Here is a 20,971-nt window from a genome sequence, read left to right as displayed (position 1 = left end):
TATCAAATCCATATTAAAAACACAAGATATTGTAATAGGCCTTTTTACACTACACCGGTTTGAAACCGGTTTCATGACACATATGCTACATATACACAGGCAGTCCAACTGTGACTTATGCCCAATTATTGGCAAAAGAGCTGATCTGATTTGTCAAAAGACCAATTTGTTAAAAAAAGATTACACAGACAACCCACAGTTAAACACCGCCATATTTTTACAGTGTAAAGATCTGGTTTCCAATCTGACTTCCCCAAGCCACATCTGGACGTAGTTTGGGGGACACACTTCTACACCACATAACCCCTCTGAGTGGTATAGTGTAAAGACAATGGCTTTCCGACACCATTCTATTTCTATGGTGCAGGCACATGAAGCTATGTAAGGAGTGCAAAAAGTTATATTTAAAATCTGATGTTGAAGACAAATAGTGCTTAACATATTTTAAAGGTTTCTAAAAGCATGTTGGTTATATCATAAAAGTCAATATTGTTTATGAAATCTATACTGAACAAAAACGTAACATGTTGGTCCCATGTTTCATGAGCTGAAATTAAAGACCCCAGAAATGTTCCATATGCACAAAAAGCTTATTTCTCTCAAATGTTGTGCACAAATGTGGTTACATTCTTGCTAGTGAGGATTTCTCCTTTGCCAAGGTAATCCATCCACCTGAAAGGTGTGGCATATCAAGAAGCTGATTAAACAGTATGATCATTACACAGGTGCACCTTGTGCTGGGGGCAATAAAAGGCTACTTTAAAATGTGAAGTTGTGTCACAAGACAATGCCACAGATGTCCAATTGGCATGCTGACTGTAGGAATGTACACCAGAGCTGTTGCCAGAGAATTTAAGGTTCATTTCTCTACCATAAGCTGCCTCCAACGTAATTTTAGACAAGCCCCACAACCGCAGACCACATGTAACCACGCCAGCTCAGGACATCCACAACCGGCTTCTTCACCTGCGGGATCGTCAGACCAGTCACTCGGACAGCAGATGAAACTGAGTATTTCTGTCTGTAATAAAACCCTTTTGTGGGGAAAAACTCATTTTTATTGGCTGGGCCTATTCCCTCCCAAGCCCACCCATGGCTGTGCCCTTGCCCAGTCAAAAACCCATTAGATTAGAGCCTAATGAATTTATTTCAATTGACCGAATTCCTTATATGAACTGTAACTCTAAAATAGTTGAAATTATTGCATGTTGCGTTTATATTTTTGTTCAGTATGTTGTATAGATTAATTATCCCTTTTCACCTGATGTGCTGTGGACGCGGTGGCCTGAGAGGTAAGAGGCACTATGGGAGAGCTCTGGGTTAGGTGACATGCCCCTGGAGGAAGGGGGTGTGGCCATTCCACACTGGGAGGAGGGGCTCCACAGTTCTTTTCCCCCACAGGCCGAGTTGAGTTCACAGCTAGAGTTCTGAAGGAAGACATTCACAATGTTACCAGTTAAAGTTCCAATGCAGCCATTTTTATCCCAATATCAAATCATGTCTGGGTAACAATTAAGCACCTTACTGGGATTGCTTTCAATTAAAATTGTCAAAAATAACAATAGCTTAAAAAAATAACAATCCCAATAGCTTCTTGGCAAAGAGCATTTTCTCATGCAAGAATTTTACTAGGACTGTCAAAGTGGTCTGAGTGAAAACTGAAAACTAGCTGTTATTGGCATAGAGGTTTGGAACTCTTTCTATTGGTCTGTTAACTAATTTGGTGACGCCACCAGGCAGGCCAAAACTCCATCCCACCAAAACAGGCTGACATTTCAGGTGGTCTTTTCAAACAGTTCTTACACTAAAATGGCATTATCAAAATTTAATTTCACAGTATTATTCCAACCTCAAAAACGCAAGAAAATCATGTTTTTGACTGCACAGGGCTTTAAGAATTAATTCCACAAATTGTTGATGATGTGGTATACTATTAATTGTAACTGGAAATTTGGCTACATTATTTTTTACCGGATTTCAGGTTTCTACAGACAAATCCTCAGCCAGACAGACAGACTCAGAGTGCTGAACAACACCAGGACCCCCTGCGTGGGCCGCACACAAATAGAGAGGGACAGACAGCGTCGCCAGGGCAACCAGCCCATGTGACAGACCATATTGGGATGGCAGGACGGGGGCGTAAGGGCATGTTTTCTGTTTTCTAAGGCCTGACACCACCGCCCGCCAGTCTTGCCCACTCTGATGACTCAAAGCCGCTCCTCCCTCAGCTCTCCTTGCTAAAGCACTCCCTCTCCAAAAACAAGGGGGCGATTCATAGGCTCGGAGGGGAGAGGGGGAGGCCAGTGGGTTCAGGGACAAGCGATTGACTAAGAACATCTGACACAGCCAATATATCAAGTGTTAACACCCTCTGCAAAACAACAAGAAATGCATAGAGAAGAAGCAACAGCAGCAGCAATCAGCGGCTGCTCACTCTGGCTGACACTGGCCTCCAACAAACACGTTCTATCTAGGAACTAATCTGGACACATTTGCTATGGGTCAGTGCCGTGAAAATATGTGCAACAGAAATGCTGTGTATGTCTGTGTTACCTGACGTCTGGAGGTCTGGGGGCTGCGATAGGAGGACTGAGTCCCTGACAGAGGGGGCAGGGACAGGGGTGGTGGTTGGGGCTGGCGTGGGGCAGATAAGGGGGTCAAAGAGGAGCTTCCTGTGGGAGAAGAGGAACAGTCTGACTCACTCTTACATTGATGTGTTAAATAAATCTCCATTCATTCTCCACTTATCAACAAAACCATAATCTCCTCATTACAAACCAACTATGCCATCCGGCAGCCAAACAATGCTAGAAACACATTTTTTCAGATGACTGCTAGTTAGAATTCACACGACTAAGTGAAAAAAAATTGAAACAAATTCTGAACATCAACAATACTCAGTGAGAACACCAAACAAATATATGTCATTCCTATCCACCAAAGGGAGGTGAGAGGTGGGGGGGCGGGTGATCTCACCAAAGCTGCTGTGGAAGTCTGTGTAGGGGCTAGAGGCTGAGTCTTGTGGACAAAGCTGCATCTGGGGGTAGAGGTTCTCGGGCATGGTCGCATAGCCCTCCTCACACGACGCTTCCTTGGGGTCCAGAGACACTTTGGCGCATTCAATGACGATGTCATGGATCTCAAATCTCTTCCATCTGCAGAGGGACAGAACCGTCAATCCAATTGAGAAAACAATGTAATAATAATTTCTCATTTGTTCATACAGCAGATAATCTCTTGATTTGGTTGACAACAAAAAAAAGGTATATAAACAAGAGTGAAGATTGAGAGCTGTGATTGACTGACCTGGTGGGATCAAGCTCATGGTCCTTAGTTCCAGTCACTAGTTCCGGGTGTATACGGACGTGTTCCAGCATTGGCTGCAAAGAAAATGGGAAAGAACAAAAAATAATTACAGAACCATTTAGATACACATTCATATTATATTTCTATGGGTAGAATCTCTTCCTGAAGACAAATCAACATAATAAATTGAAGATTGATCAATTGAAACAGCTGTGATCAATTGAAACAGCTGTGATCTGTCACCTTCACCACTTCCTCAAAGGTGTCCATGTTCTCCTTCATGCTGTAGTGGGAGCGCAGGTAGGACACAAAGTTGCAGGGGTACATGCCGTAGAGGCGGTGGAAGAGCGAGTAGACGCTGGCGTGCAGGTGGATGAGGTATACCTCGGAGACGTGGCCTGGTGTAGGCAAGAAGAACAGGAGAGAACATGATGTCAGGTCAGGGGCAGCAACGTGAACAAAAACAGTCCATCCAAAACCACACCTGGCTCTTGTCGGGTTCACCTAGGGGTCATGAAAAGGGTTGTACCAAAATGTTTGATGTATTAGAAAAAAATATTATTATGCTTATGTTTTATTAATAGAAGGGGAGGGGTTAAAAGACCCCTCCCTCCTTACATTTATAGGGTTTTAGACTACTGATTAATAATAGATATATTCATTGTAGAAGTTTAGTATTGTTCTACATTTGTATTTTAGTTCTCTCTTTCTTTTTCTGCCTCATTATAAAGAGGCACTTAGACAGAACTCTGCAGGGGAGTGAAGGAGATAAGACTAGGTAAACATGCCACAATAAATTAACTTTGGGGCAAGGGGACATTTACTGCTAAGTGTTTAGCTAACAGTAAAGGCCCTGTTTATACAGCTTTCTAGGCATGGTTTTGGTCCCAGGAGTAGAGGATGATGATATAGGCAGTGACATCACCAGGGTGTGACTCAGGGTTTAATAAAACCACTGGAGACCTTTTGTTGGATGCAGAACTTACTCGGAAACATTTGTGCTATGTTCCTGTTTGTCAACTTCTGTCTGCAATTGCATTAATTAAGGTTTTGAACGATTTAATTAAAGATAATGTCATAATGCTAATTTCACCAATGATTGACAAGGACGGACGTAAGGAATGAAACCCTAACACTCTACCATTTCCAATATTCTCATAGTGAGAAAAATTCTCTTATGAGAGAATTAATTCACATAATACAAAAATCTGGCGCTTTAAGCTAGAGGTGTTGTTTTTTTGGCATTGGAGGCGTCTCAAACCACTACATCTGTCAATGTAACATTTCTGCATCTGCGGTGAAAGGTGTCAGAGATAGTCTGACATACACTGCTCTGAGACATCCCGAAAATCAGTCTTCTCACAAAATCGTCGGTAGCCTCCGAACAGTTTGACCTACAAACTATTATGACCCCTTTATGGAAATATGACTTGTCTGAAGGTCCCCCGGAACCAGTTGAAAACATTTATGGAAGTACAGTATATATGGTGACCGTTTAGTGAAAAATATAAGGGGTTAAATACAAAAAATGTTCCCCGATCTGTCTTATATCGCTCAGATATAGGATAGACAATTCAGAACAAACTTCCTTTAGATCTTTTTTTTTGGGGGGGGGGGGGGGGACTGTTGTTCCATATAGTGAATCTGTTATTCAATGAGTTTGTATGGTCCAATAGCAGTAAGGTCAAAAACTATTTATCAAATAACTTTAAAATCAAATAGCAAAATTATCCTTGGTATGATCTTCTTAAAACAATTCCATATAGCTTAGTACTGCCCCTGGCTAAGACTTCATAAAACAGCTCCTCAGTCTTTTTTTATTACCTGGGTTCTTCAGGTTCCAGGAAGCCAGGCGTCCAAAGATGTCAAAGAACTCATACAGGTGTTGTTTGCCAGCCTGGGGGATCATGGGTAGCAGAGTGATCAACACCAGGACTCCAGTTATGAGGACCACAACGTCTGAATCCGTCTGGACACCAAGGAAAGAGAAACATTTAACATGATACAAATTAAAAGAGGTCCAAGACACTTGATATAATACGCCTGTGCTTCTTTGTATTCCTAGAACAAAAAACATATATTAAAAGAGACCTCTGTGGCTATCTTTCCCTCCTACCTAGAATAAAACATTCAGTATTTTTCTTTTTTTTTATACCTTGAGGCATTTGAGCAGCGAGAGCAGCAGCGGGTAGCGGGCGATCTTATGGATCCAGGACGGCTGCTTGCGGACTACGTGGCCAAGCAGAGTGAGGGTGGGCAGCCGGCAGGCCTGTTTGGTCATACACTCGTTCATCTTGTCCAGCAGGTGCTGTGGTGGGCAAATTAGAAACATAATTGGGCTTTAAGACTAATTCTATTCATTGTTACTTAATGTTTTATTTTGATCAATTATGGAGAGTTAAAGTTATTTAATTAACAACGGATGAAAAATGGGAGTACATTAAGGGGATGGGGGTGTAAGGCAGGTCTCACCTTATCATGTGGCTCTCTGACTGACGAGAGGATATGCATGGCCTGGGCCGAGTTAGTCTCCAAGAAGTAGTCCACCAGTCCATTCAGCAGCATTGACCCTCGCTCTGCACAGAGAGGAGAATTAACATAGTTCCAACATCCACATTAAGGCCCACAATATGGCTACAAAATAGCATTTGCCATAGCCCTATATTACAGAGTACAGGTTAAAAGGATGACTGTTCAAGTCCAAAAACACCATATTAAAAGCAGAGTTCTCACCAGTGCTGAGGTGCTCATTGATAAGGCCTTTGATCTCCTCCAGTTGGCGTATGTCAGAGGACTCCAGGAGAGGGAGGAGGTCCCCAACGTTGGGCTGCTCTCTGGCCATGTTGACAGCGGAGGGTGAGGTGGTGGCAGACAGTCTCCGTCAAGGCCTGGAGGGCAGGGGGTGTCCCAGTCGTCTCTCTCACAGCGTCCTGCCTGGAGGGCTCCCTGGGCCTCCGGCCAATACAGTCTCCAGGCACCACTACAGGACAGGGCAAGCAACAAGACAGTAAAGGGTCAAACCTGACTCAGCACAAGTCAGAGAACTTCAGTGATACTTTTGGTCATGTAGTGTATGTGGACAGCTGCTAGTCGAACATCTCATTCCAAAATCATGGGCATTACTATGGAGTTGGTCCCCCTCTTTGCTGCTAAAACAGCCTCCACTCTTCTGGGAAGGCTTTCCACTAGATGTTGGAACATTGCTGCGAGGACTTGCTTCTATTCAGCCACAAGCACATTAGCAAGATCGGCACTGATGTTGAGCGATTAGGCCTGACTCGTAGTCGATGTTCCAACTCATCCCAAAGGTGTTTGATGGGGTTAAGGTCAAGGCTTTGTGCAGGCAAGTCAAGTTCTTTCACACCGATCTCGACAAACCATTTCTGTATGGACCTCGCTTTGTGCACAGGGGCATTGTCATGCTGAAAGAGGAAAGGGCCTTCCCCAAACTGTTGCCACAAAGTTAGAAGCACAGAATTTTCTAGCACGTCATTGTATGCTGTAGCGTTAAGATGTCCCTTCTAGAGGACGACCGATTAATCGGAATGGCCGATTAAAAGTTTCAAGTTTTCATACCTATCGGAAATCAGTATTTTAGGGCACTGATTTAAAAATTATATATTTTTACATCTTTATTTAATCTTCATTTAACTAGGCAAGTCAATTAAGAACACATTCTTATTTTCAATGAGGGCCTAGGAACGGTGGGTTAACTGCCTCGTTTAGAGGCAGAACGACAGATTTTCACCTTGTCAGTTCGGGGGATCCAATCTTGCAATCTTACAGTTAACTAGTCCAACGCTATAACGACCTGCCTCTCGTTGCACTCCACAAGGAGACTGCCTGTTACGCAATTGCAGTAAGCCAAGGTAAGTTGCTAGCTAGCATTAAACTTATAAAATCAATCAATCATAATCACTAGTTAACTACACATGGTTGATGAGATTACTAGATATTATCTAGCGTGTCCTGTGTTGTATATAATCTGACTGAGCATACAAGCATCTGACTGAGTGGTGGTAGGCAGAAGCAGGCGCGTAAACATTCATTCAAACAGCACTTTCTTTGCGTTTTACCATCAGCTCTTCGTTGTTCGTCAAGCATTGCGCTGTTTTTGATTTCAAGCCTATCAACTCCCGAGATGAGGCTGGTGTCATCGAAGTAAAATGGCTAGCTAGTTAGCGTGCGCTAATAGCGTTTCAAACTTCACTCGCTCTGAGCCTTGGAGTGGTTGTTTCCCTTGCTCTGCATGGGTAACGCTGCTTCGAGAGTGGCTGTTGTCGGTGTGTTCCTGGTTCGAGCCCAGGTAGGAGCGAGAAGAGGGATGGAAGCTATACTGTTACACTAGCAATACTGAAGTGCCTATAAGAACATCCAATAGTCAAAGGTTAATGAAATACAAAATGGTATAGAGGGAAATAGTCCTATAATAACTACAACCTAAAACTACTTACCTGGGAATATTAAAAGGAACCACCAGCTTTCATATGTTCTCATGTTCTGAGCAAGGAACTGAAACATTAGCTTTCTTACATGGCACATATTGCACTTTTACTTTCTTCTCCAACACTTTGTTTTTGCATTATTTAAACCAAATTGAACATGTTTCATTATTTATTTGAGGCTAAATTTATTTTCTTGATGTATTACATTAAGTTAAGTGTTCAGTCAGTATTGTTGTAATTGTCAGTATTACAAATAATTTTTATTTATTTAAATCTCCAATAATCAGTATCGGCGTTGAAAAATCAGAAACGGTCAACCTCTAGTACCTTCACTGGAACTAAGGGGCCTAGACCGTACTATGAAAAATAGCCCCAGACCATTATTCCACCTCCACCAAACTTTAATTGGCACTATGAATTCTGGCAGGTAGCGTTCTCCTGGCATCCACCAAACCCAGATTTGTCTGTTGGACTGCCAGTTGGTGAAGTGTGATTCATCACTCCAGAGAATGCATTTCCAATAGCGGCGAGCTTTACACCACTCCAGCCGACACTTGGCATTGCACATGGAGATCTTAAGTTTGTGTGCGGCTGCTCAGCCATGGAAACCCATTTCATGTAGCATCCAACGAACAGTCCTTGTGCCGACGTTGCTTCCAGAGGCAGTATGGAACTCATTAGTATGTGTTGCAACCGAGGACTGAAGATTTTTACATCGATACGCGCTTCAGCGTCCCGTTCTGTGAGCTTGTGTGGCCTACAATTCGCGGCTGAGCCACTGTTGCTCGTAGACATTTTAATTTCATAATAACAGCACTTACAGTTGACTGGGGCAGCTCTAGCGGGGCAGAAATGTGACTGACTTGTTGGGTGGCATCCTATGACAGTGCTGCGTTGAAAGTCACTGAGCTCTTCAGTAAGGCCATTGTACTGCCAATGTCTAACTATGGAGATTGCATGGCTGTGTGCTCAATTTTATACACCTGTCAGCAACGGGTATGGCTGAAATAGCCAAATCCACTTATTTGAAGGGTTGTCCACATCCTCTTGGCCATGTAGTGCATGTAGGCTATTAGATAAAACATTCTAGAAAAGCATCAATTGCAGCCCAATACCACATGATTATGACCCTCACATAGCCTAATCTAAAAAGTCATAGTGTACTGACAAAATGTAGGACATGAGCAATGTTCTAAATGGCCTTTAGACTAGCTACATACATATTGGTATTATTAGGCTTGTTACAATGCAGTTCCTATGTGCAAAGGGTATAAATAAGGAAACCGGTAGGTACCAATGGTAGTTTTGATAACGCCATGTGAAATCTACCACACTAGTTCTAAAGCAGTGACAAATTCTAAGAAATTCATCACTCTGACCACATTTGGCCCACTGGAACAGACAAAAACATAATATTAATGATCTCTATGATATCTGCACCCACCATCTACCACAACGGTTTGCCATAATATTCTGTGAGTGTTTTCACAGAACTTCTCCTCCCAGTGACTCAACCTTTCAAAGGAAAAGAGGCCATAAATAATCATAATAGACAGGTCATTATCACCAGGGGAGGTCTTAACACCGCTCACCCCTCAACATTTAGCCTACACAGTAATGAAGGCAAGCCACAACACAACCAACAGGAGCAGAAAGAACCTAAAAATCAGTAGTGCATAATACGTTCATTGAAGCTTTATTCTCAAATCGGGCCACACCCCTGGTCTCAATATTTTGGACAAAACGGCAAGCATTATTATTAACTCGTATTCCCACTCCAGTGACATTATAACATTAAGCCTATGTCTTACCCTCCATCCTGTAACTAGGCTACTCTCCTGTTTGATTCTTTACTGTGAGTCAGTGTGTGCACCTGCTGAGAAGGTTGACAGGCAGCCACAACTGTTAGACATCACTGTTCTGGGGCACTCCCCCACTAGTCTCCAAGGGGTCAATTAGCTCCTTAGTCTTAGTGTTGGGCTGGGTGTGTTGAATTAAATTTGAGTGTTTTCAATGTTTAACGTCTTGCAGGACCAGGGCCACAATCAGTGGCACAAACAGGAACAACCCTCAGTGACCTCAAGCAGCAGCAGTGGCTCCGGGAAACTCAGGAAGAGCCTTTTTGCAGCCCCATGAACTTCCATATAAACACCGGAAATTACATTTGGCTGTGTACAAGCTGTTAAAGGGTAGGTAGCACAAACAACCACATGTAACATTTGGATTTTTCAAGTTCTCTATTTTTCAAGTTACTACATAAAACTGATCTGAACGCCAAAGTCATGTCGGAAAATGTCAGAAGCTTATTCCCTATAATATAAACTCCAATAGAAATAACTTCAAATATGTAACTTCACTCATGACTACTGGTTTCAATAAATTAAATTATGAATTTATTGTTACAACTTGCAAAGTCGCTAGCCAACTAGCCTACTAACGATATGTTAGCAGTGCATGAGTCAGACAGTTGCTATCAACCCCTAGCTTACAGCTACATTAAAGTAAACCAATGTTTTGGAAATGCATAACTCCATCATACCAGTTATCAAAGAGTGTTATCTATATGCAGTTATCTTAGCCAGCATCTTAGCCTAGCCAACCACCACAGTTATGGTCAGCAATCTAGAGCCTAACTACAGGAGACCAGCTAGAACACAACAAAAACATAACCGCAGATTAAAAGCAAAGAGAGAACAGAGACTTACAGATTAATGGCTGGGGCCTATCCCATGGCAAAACGTTTAACTTCTTGGTGACAGGGGGACAGTATTGAGTAACTTGGATGAATAAGGTGCCCAGAGTAAACTGCCTGCTACTCTGTCCCAGATGCGAATACATGCATATTATTAGTAGTATTGGATAGAAAACACTGAAGTTTCTAAAACTGTTTGAATGATGTCTGTGAGTATAACAGAACTCATATGGCAGGTAAAACCTGAGAAAAATCCAACCAGGAAGTGGGAAATCTGAGGTTTAGTTTCTCAACTCTTTGCCATTCCAATATACAGTGTAAATGGGGTCATATTGCACTTCCTAAGGCTTCCACTAGATGTCAACAGTCTTAAGAACTTTGTTTCAGGCTTCTACTATGAAGTGGGGGCGAATGAGAGGGGAATGAGCCAGGTGTCTGGCAGAGTGCCACAGGCTCGTGAGGCGTGGTCACGAGAGAGTTAGCTCTCGTTCCATTGCTTTTCTACAGACAATGGAATTCTCCGGTTGGAACATTATTGAAGATTTATGATATAAACATTCTAAAGATTGATTCTATACTTAGTTTGACAAGTTTCTACGACCTGTAATAACTTTTTGTCCTACGTTCGGCTGGACCTGAACGCGCATTTGGATTTGTTTAACAAACGCCCTAACAAAAGAAGCTATTTGGACATAAACAATTAACTTTATCGAACAGATCAAACATTTGTGGAACTGGGATTCCTGTGAGTGCATTCTGATGAAGATCAAAGGTAAGTGAATATTTATAATGCTATTTCTGACTAATGTTGACTACACAATATGGCAGATATCTTTTTGGCTGCTTTGTAGTCTGAACGCTGTACTCAGATTGCATGGTTTGCTTTTTCCTTAACGTGAAATCTGACAGTGGTTGCATTAAGGAGAAGTATCTCTAATTCCATGTATAACACTAGTATTTTCATCAACATTTATGAGTATTTCTGTAAATTGATGTGTCTCTGCACAGTCACCGCATGTTTTATAACTACTGAACGTAATGCGCCAATGTAAAATGAGATTTGATATAAATATGCACTTTAGCGAACAAAACATGCATGTATTGTGTAACATGAAGTCCTACGAGTGTCATCTGATGAAGATCAAAGGTTAGTGATTCATTTTCTCTATTTGTGCTTTATTTTGACTCCTCTCTTTGGCTGGAAAAATGTCTGTGTTTTTCTGTGACTTGGTGGTGACCTAACAACCTAACAAAATGGTGTAAAATACTTGTATGCTTGAGGAATTTTAATTATGAGATATTTGTTGTTTTGAATTTGGCGCCCTTCACTTTCACTGGCTGTTGGCGAGGTGGGACGTTACCGTCCCATATATCCCAGAGAGGTTAAAGGAGCGCAGGTTGATTTAGCTACCGCTGCAGGGGGGTGGGCACCCCACCGGGCTGAAAGAGTAAGGGAAATCCAAAATAGATAGATTCCAGATGTCCATGGTGGAAAAAGTTACAAAACTCCCATAGCCTACTTCACAGAGAACATGTCAAAAAGCAGACAAAACAAAAAAGGAGAACCGACTAGGTACTACACATTTAAAGCAAGCAGGTATGATTTTCTCCGTTGTGAGCCCATGGCATAGACAACACAACCATAAGGTCTGTGAAGAGCATGCTGCATGGCCGCACGTACACAAGGAGCAGATGGGACACATCACACTTCCTCGTGATTGGTGGATTGTAACTCACCACAAACACTTGGTCTGAAATGCAATTACATGCTAGCATGGCTAGTGGCTAACATTTGCCAGCTTGAGCTAGCTACTAAGCTAGCGTCTGAACTCTGTAGCACTAAGTACTTCACTGTCACCGTGGGGAAATGTTGCAGTATCATGTACACATTTAAAGTGGCATTTAAATAGAGTAAACAAATAAATAATTGACAATACAAAATAGCTACATAAAAAAATATATGTGATGGTCACCTCGCTTCAGGTCCTTAAAAAAACAAATGAATGCATAGTTTCTTATGTATTATTTCTTACATTGTTAGCCCAGAAAATCTCAAGTGCTATTACATACGGCCGGGAAGAACCATTGGATATAAAAGCGACATCAATTTACCAACATTACGACCAGGAATACGATTTTCCCCGAAGCAGATCCTTTGTTCGGACCTCCACCCTGGACATGGGACCTTATCCCTGAGGCCGACCCAAAACAGCGCGGTCGCCGCAGGAGAGGCAGACGGAGCGGCCTACTGGTCAGACTTAGAAGGCGAGCACACCATCCACCGTTTCCGAACATATTACTCGCCAATATCCAATCCCTAGACAACAAGGTGGACGAAATTAGGGCACAAGTTGCCTTCCAGAGAGACAGAGATTGTAACATTCTCTGTTTCACAGAAACATGGCTCACTAGGGATATGTTGTCAGAGTCAGTATAGCCACCCGGTTTCTTCATGCATTGCGCCAACAGAAAGAATCATCTCTCTGGTAAAAGGAAGGGTGGGGGTGAATGTCTTGTGATTAACGACTCATGGTGTAATAATAACATACAGGAACTCAAGTCCTTTTGTTCACCTGACCTAGAATTCCTTACAATCAAATGCCGACCGCATTATCTACCAAGAGAATTCTCTTCGATTCGTCACAGCCATGTATATCCCCCCCCCCCCAACCATATATCCTGAGGCTGCATTTATTGTAGCTGGGGATTTTAACAAAGCTAATCTGAGAACAAGGCTTCCTAAATTCTATCAGCATATCAAATGCGTGACATGAGCTGGTAGAATTGCGGACCATTGCTACTCGAAATTCCGCGATGCACACAAAGCCCTCGCTTCGGCAAATCTGACCATAACTACATTTTGTTGCTACCAGCCTATAGACAGAAACTAAAACAGGAAACACCCGTGCTCAGGTCTATCCAACGCTGGACTGACCAATCGGATTCCACGCTTCAAGATTGCTTCGATCACGTGGACTGGGATATGTTCTGGGTAGCCTCAGACAATAACATTGACGTATACGCTGACTCGGTAAGGGAGTTTATTAGCAAGTGCATCGGTGTTGTACCAACTGTGACTATTAAAACCTGCCCTAACCAGAAACCGTAGATTGATGGCAGTATTCACGCAAAACGCGAACCACCGCTTTTAATCATGGCAAGGCGACTGGAAACATGACCGAATACAAACAGTGTAGCTATTCCCTCCGTAAGGCAATCAAACAAGCAGTGTCACAAAGTAGAGTCACAATTCAGCGGCTCAAACCTCCTCCGTGGCCAACGTGAGTAAAACCCTCGCAAGGCTGCTGGCCCAGGCGGCATCCCTAGCCACGTCATCAGAGCATGCGCAGACCAGCTGGCTGGTGTGTTTACGGACATATTCAATCAATCCCTATCTGCTGTGCCATCATCCCGTAGCACTCACTTCTGTCATCATGAAGTGCTTTGAGAGACTAGTCAAAGATCATATGACCTCCACCCTATCTGATACCCTAGACCCACTACAATAGGTCCACAGACGACACAATTGCCATCACACTGCCCTATCCCATCTGGACAAGAGGAATACCCATGTAAGAATGCAGTTAATTGACTACAGCTCAGCATTTAACACCATAGTATCCTCCAAACACGTCATTAAGCTCAAGACCCTGGGTCTCGACCCTGCCCTGTGCAACTGGGTCCTGAAAGTAGGAAATATCTCCACCCCGCTGATCCTCCACACTGGGGCCCTACAAGGGCGCGTTCTAAGCGGTTTTTGCTGTTTCACACCAAACTGCAAAAAGTGCAAATCAATCCCAGAACAACAGCAAAGGACCTTGTGAAGATGCTGGAGGAAACAGGTGCAAAAGTATCTATATCCACAGTAAAACAAGTCCGATAGACAAACTGGAAGGCCGCTCAGCAAGGAAGAAGAAACTGCTCCAAAACCACCATAACACCGTACTTTTTGGAGAAATGTCCTCTGGTCTGATGAAACAAAAATAGAACTGTTTGGCCATAATGACCATCGTTATGCTTGGAGGAAAAAGGGGGAGGCGTGCAAGCCGAAGAACACCATCCCAACCGTGAAGCATGGGGGTGGCAGCATCATGTTGTGGGAGTGCTTTGCTGCAGGAGGGACTGGTGCACTTCACAAAATAGACAGCATCGTGAGAAAGAAAAATTAGGTGGATACATTGAAGCAACATCAAGACATCAGTCAGGAAGTTAAAGCTTGGTCGCAAATGGGTCTTCCAAATGGACAATGACCCTAAGCGTACTTCCTAAGTTGTGGCAAAATGGCTTAAGGACAAGTCAAGCTATTGGAGCGGCCATCACAAAGCCCTGACCTCAAGCCCATAGAAAATGTGTTGGCAGAACTGAAAAACCGTGTGCGAGCAAGGAGGCATACAAATCTGACTCAGTTACACCAACTCTGTCTCGAGGAATGGGCCAACATTCACCCAACTTATTGTGGGAAGCTTGTGGAAGGCTACCCGAAACTTTTAACCCAAGTTTAATTTAAAATTTAATTTAAATTTAAAGGCAATGCTACCAAATACTAGTTGAGTGTATGTAAACTTCTGACCCGCTGGAAATATGTTGAAAAAAATTAAAGCTGAAATAAATCACTCTACTATTATTCTGACATTTCACATTCTTAAAATAAGTGGTCGTAACTGACCTAAAACAGGGAATTTTTACTAGGATTAAATGTCAGGAATTGTGAAAAACTGAGTTTAAATGTACTTGGTCGACCCCCACCCCGCCACACTGGCAACACTTTAAGGGGCATTGCACTGATAATGGCGCTGAATAAGGAAACGTTCCCGCTCTTAGTGCCAGTCTGCACGTTCAAACTTAAACAATGTAACTAATAATAGCATCTTCATGCTTTCGTTAACTTCTCTAGGGTAGGGGGCAGCATTCTGAATTTTGGGTGAAAAGCATGCCCAAATTAAACTGCCTGCTACTCATCCCCAGCAGATAGGCATATTATTAGTAGATTTGGATAGAAAACACTCTTTAGTTTCTATAACTGTTTTGAATCATGTCTGAGAATAACAGAACTTACTTAGCAGGCGAAACCCCGAGGACAAACCATTGCTACAGATACCTGTTACTTTTCAAACGGGTTTTCATTGGGAATCCAGATTTCTAAGGGACCTTCTTGCAGTTCCTACCGCTTCGACTGGATGTCAACAGTCTTTAGAAATTGGTTGAGGTTTTTCCTTTGTGTAATGAAGAAGTACGGCCATCCAGAACGAGGGTAACTTGAAGTGTACTGTTAGAGGCACGTGAACAGAAAGCTAGCTACAGTTTGTTTTCCTCCTATATTTAACACAGATCATCCCGTCTTCAATTTGATCGATTATTTACGTTAAAAAATACCTAAAGTTGTGTTACAAAAGTAGTTTGAAATGTTTTGGCAAAGTAACAGGTAACTTGAGATATTTTGTAGTCACGTTGCGCTAGTTGGAAACTGTTTTTCTGGATTAAACGCGCCAAATAAATGGACATTTTGGATATATTGACGGAATTAATCAAACAAAAAGGACCATTTGTGATGTCTATGGGACATATTGGAGTGCCAACAAAAGAAGCTCGTCAAAGGTAAGGCAAGAATTATATTTTTATTTCTGCGTTTTGTGTCGCGCCTGCAGAGTTTAAATATGCTTCTTTGTTTACTATGGTGCTATCCTCAGATAATAGCATTGTTTCCTTTCGCCGAAAAGCCTATTTGCAATCTGACATGTTGGCTGGATTCACAACAAGTGTAGCTTTAATTTGGTATCTTGCATGTGTGATTTCAAGAAAGTTTGATTTTTATAGTAATTTATTTGAATTTGGCGCTCTGCATTTTCACTGGCTTTTGGCCAGGTGGGACGCTAGCGCTAGCACTCCAGCCACCCTAGTCATAGACTGTTCTCTCCATCTACCGCATGGCAAACGGTACCGGAGCACCAAGTCTAGGTCCAAGAGGCTTCTAGACAGTTTCTACCCCCAAGCCATAAGACTCTTGAACATCTAATCAAATGGCTACCCAGACTATTTGCATTGCCTCATCCTCCCTCAACTAACCAGTGCCCCCGCACATTGACACTGTACCGGTACCCCCTGTATATAGCCTCGCTATTGTTATTTACTGCTGCTCTTTAATTATTTGCTACTGTTATTTTTTTTACTTAATTTTTTTTGTAAAACTGCATTGTTGGTTAAGGGCTTGTAAGCATTTCACTGTAAGGTCTGTTTTTGATCCTTCGATGTCGGCTTTTCCTATCATTGTGAAGCAGAATTCACCAAGCGTTGGATGGTTCACCCACTAATAGGGAACGTGAGCTGGGTTTAGACCATCAGTTTAGACCGTCGTGAGACGGCGTGTGTCTGTGTCAAAGGGAAGCGGTGGTGGCATAAGGCATGAGTACAGTGATGTCAGTGATGTCAACTGATAAACAAATGGGAAAAAAATAAACAAATAAAATCCAGCACTGTGAGTCACTGTTCATCAGCTGGCATTGTATTTGGCACATGTGACAAATAACAAATTTGGAGAAAACTGAGGATGAATCAACATTGTAGTTACTCCACAATACTAACCTAATTGACAGAGTGAAAAGAAAGCCTACATAGAATAAAATGATTCCAAAACATGCATCCTGTTTGCAACAAGGCACTAAAGTAATACTGTAAAAAAGAAATCTGGCAAAGCAATTCCCTTTTTGTCCTGAATACAAAGTATTATGTTTGGGGCAAATCCAATGACACACATTACCGTACCACTCTCCATATTTTCAAGCACAGCAGTGGCTGCATCATGTTATGGGTATGCTTGTAATCATTAAGGACAGAGGAGTTTTTCAGGATAAAAAAATAGACACGTAATGGTGCTAAGCACAAGCAAAAACAATGGTTCAGCCTGCTTTGCACCAGACACTGGGAGATTAATTCCTCTTACAGCAGAACAATAACTTAAAACAAGGTCAAATCTACACCGGAGTTGCTTACCAAAAAGGCAGTGAATGTTCCTGAGTGGTCGAGTTACAGTTTTGACTTAAATCTACTTAAATCTATGGCAAGCCCTGAAAATGGTTGTCTAGCAATGATCAACAATTGATTTGACAGAGTTACAAGAATTCTCTCAAGAATAATGGGAAAATATTGCACAATCCAGGCACCAAAGGTGCTTCTACAAAGTATTGACTCAGTAGTGTTAATACATATGTAATTTAGATCTGTAAATTAGATTTTTCCATAAATTCACTAGAATTTCTATAAAAATGTTTTCATTTTTTCATTATAGGGTATTTTGTGAGTAGATGGGTGAAAAAAAAATGTACTTATCAATTTTGAAATTGAGGCTGTAACAACAAAATGTGGAATAAGTCAAGGGTTATGAATACTTTCTGAAGGCACTGTCAATCCCAAATACACAAATAAAATAAATAATGATTATGTTATGGTAGCTAGCTAAGCCTTTTTTATTTATAGTTGAATGCAATGAATTAATTAGCTATGGTCATCTACTGTAGTTAGTATTGCACAGTATGCTGACATTTCAGTACTTTTTCAATACTAGAACATAAAAAACTGTTTGGTACTAGAATGTTACTTTACAATGCAAGAATCCAGCCTACAAAGCTGGAAGCTACTGGTAACTTTCCTTGCTAGCTCACAGCTGAAGCTAAAAAAAACTATTCACTATCCTAGTACTTTGGGATACCATAACGCAAAATGCCACCAAAACCATATTAATTTGCAGTTGCTCGCTCACGTCTCTTCCAAAGATGATCTATTGTCTCAGCGAACTGACAGAGAATCTCAATTGCATTCAACTCCTCTCCCCTCCTCAAAACCCATTGTTTGAGAAAGTCAGAGGTCCCTCTCCTCTGACCACCTCCAATGGGTTTTAAGGAGGCGAGAAGAGAAGAGTATGCAATATGATTGCTGCGTGTGGACGTGTTTAACTATTCTTGTGGGGACCAGAAGTCCTCACAAGAAAAGTAAACAAACTGAAATTGTATCAACTGGGGACATTTTGTTTGTCCCCACAAGGTCAAATGCTATTTCTAAAGGGTTAAGGTTACAATTAGGGTTAGGTTTTGGGGTTAGGAGCTAGGGTTGGTTTTAGGGTTAGGAGCTAGAGTAAGAGTACGGGTTAGGTTTATGGTTAAGGAAAATAGGATTTTAAATGAGACGGAATTGTGTGTCCCCACAAGTTTAGCTGTACAAGACTGTGTGTGTGAGAGAGAGAGTGAAAAGAGAATAGGTCTCAGATGGGCCACCCCTTCTTACCTCGTGAATGACATCATTACTGGTTAAAGAGACAGCATACACTTTTATATAAATCTATGCAAAGGTTGTTGATCAGTACAATAAAAGACCCAAAAGGAAGGGAAACAGATTGTCATCTGTAGCCCCATGAAATAAGCCAAAACAAGATTTACCATTCAAATAAATTACCATTGGGTGTTCTGTAGTTAGATTAGTAAAAACAAAGTCAAATTGGTTGTTGAATTGATTCATTAACGCATACATGCCTCTGAAATGTTGACATAAAAAAATTAGAATGTAATGATATTGAACTAATATTGTGTGACTTCGGCTAATATGCCTTCTTTTTTTGCTGTGGTATCAAGTATCCTAGTGCTAAACCTGGTATCGAAGTCAGAATTTTGGTATGGTAACAGAAGATGCTTAGTAAAATTAGGATTGCAGTAGCTTTAGCCTAATAATGGACTAAAGGAGCCTAACATTACTCTTTATAGTCCAAGGACCTTGCATGTTCTGTTTAGAGGTGAATTGGCTGACAGCCAAAACAGGCTAATACTCCATCTAAACGTGAATCGACTGTCAATTGCGGTACTGTCCTAAAAACAAAGCACTCTACTACCATATCACATAAAAATAATTTCACAAATACAAAATATACACTTATTGTACAGCCACGGTTGGCGACACCTTAATTGGTGAATACGGGCTCATAGTAATGACCGGAATAATGGAACGGTATCCAATACATTAACATGGTTTCCATTTGGTTGATACAATTCCATTCCAGCCACTAATATGAGCAATCGTCCCCTCAGCAAACCACTGTGCCGTTTTAACACAGTATTTTTCAGGGACAAGTCGGCATCCGTCCTCGTTAACACACAGGTGTTCGAAGACGCAGATAGCCAATTAGCACAGTTACGAGATAAAAAAGTATAGCTGATGATGAAAAATAGGTTCCTTATGTTTCCAAAACTGTACCAATTCAATGCGTTTTGACGTTCAGAACGAACATCCGGCTCTTAAAGTATCTTCTGGCCGGAGAAGTTATCTTCAATGGGCGCTGAAGGTAGTTAGCTAGCGTCTATGAATGGGTTAGCTTTAGCCTAGCTAGCTAGCTTGACATGAGATGTAGCTACGTTACGCCTCAATATTTGCTCAGGAGGTGACGCAGAAAGCAGCTGCAACATTTCAAGAAGTTGCAGCTGAATACAAAATGGTTAGTAACATCATTCACTATAACTAAGCTCACTATGACTGTCAAATGCTAGCTAGCTGGCTGTGTCGCCAGCTATCTGGAGTGACCACTGACTGTCGTAAACAACTCAGGGGAACAATGGCCAGGGTTTTTGTTGTTTTAGCCGATTGTTTTACAGGAATTATTATTGGTAAGCTGAAAACGATTTCAACATATGCATGTTCGTGAAAGTAGCGATGACTCAAACCATTATTGTCAGTGTCTGTAGAAATAAAATACGTCATATAGCTAACGGTAGCTGTCATTCAGAAAAACAAGTCATTACCGACAACTACCTAGAGAAAAAAAATAGATATTTGACAGTCATGAAAGCGCATCAGAAATTCCTAATAATGCACACACCTTACACGAACGATTTTTTTCCCGTTTGAAATTCACCAGTATATATTTCTATATATCAATAAAATGGACCTGTTTACCTGTTAGAGTCTCTACACTCCACAGGGCGCCGCCATCTTGAACACATCACAGCCCATCCCTCTTTAATCAACCTCCGCTGACTCGCACGCAAAGTAATCCCTTATTAGCGAGCCATTCAGAATCTGACACTGACTAGTCTATTTACCTAAATAATGCTACAGCTAGGCTCATTTAAATACTTCCATTCTGCTTCAGTCATATTTCAGTGCACCGCACTCATGTCCTCAATCCACAAGAAACTTGGCATTGTTTTTCTCATAGGTGGAGGGATGAATTTATCTGTACTGCGGTTTTCGCGTGACGGGCATGAGTCAGGTAGTGAGCGCATGCGCTGAATATAATGGCAACTTTCTAACAATGGCCGGATTCGATTATGCTAAAACACAGTGTCATTTAAAAATCTTCCCATTTTGAAATAGATCCCAATCCTTTTTTTTTTTTATTAACAACAAATCAATACAAAACGTACATGGGGAACACACGTATGTATAAAGAATAGGCAAAGGACATCTGCTAGGGGGTACAATATCCCAATACACAAGGACCTTAAGGGACATACACACATTTATAATTCTAACAGATTTTTGTTGGCAGAGT

The 20,971-nt window shown here is 41.7% G+C and overlaps 1 protein-coding gene across 1 annotated transcript in view; it reads right to left on the bottom strand.

Moving 5' to 3' along the window:
* LOC139408659 (hamartin-like) overlaps positions 1-20,449 on the bottom strand; it is a 31,140-nt gene extending 10,691 nt beyond the window's left edge. Inside the window, exons 1-10 of the mRNA XM_071152834.1 lie at positions 20,374-20,449; positions 6,040-6,286; positions 5,779-5,882; positions 5,462-5,614; positions 5,131-5,275; positions 3,550-3,704; positions 3,307-3,380; positions 2,977-3,155; positions 2,554-2,672; positions 1,262-1,427 (exon numbers count right to left, since the gene is read on the bottom strand). Coding sequence (XP_071008935.1) covers positions 1,262-1,427; positions 2,554-2,672; positions 2,977-3,155; positions 3,307-3,380; positions 3,550-3,704; positions 5,131-5,275; positions 5,462-5,614; positions 5,779-5,882; positions 6,040-6,148 — 1,204 coding nt within the window. The 5' untranslated portion in view covers positions 6,149-6,286; positions 20,374-20,449. The remainder of the gene's footprint in view (positions 1-1,261; positions 1,428-2,553; positions 2,673-2,976; positions 3,156-3,306; positions 3,381-3,549; positions 3,705-5,130; positions 5,276-5,461; positions 5,615-5,778; positions 5,883-6,039; positions 6,287-20,373) is intronic.
* Between the last annotated feature and the right edge of the window lie 522 nt (positions 20,450-20,971).

This window comes from Oncorhynchus clarkii, chromosome 5 (genome assembly GCF_045791955.1).
Source record: "Oncorhynchus clarkii lewisi isolate Uvic-CL-2024 chromosome 5, UVic_Ocla_1.0, whole genome shotgun sequence".
Classification (NCBI taxonomy): Eukaryota; Metazoa; Chordata; class Actinopteri; order Salmoniformes; family Salmonidae; genus Oncorhynchus; species Oncorhynchus clarkii.
Note: the sequence above shows the minus strand (reverse complement) of the source record. Positions and strands in the feature narration are given on the sequence as shown.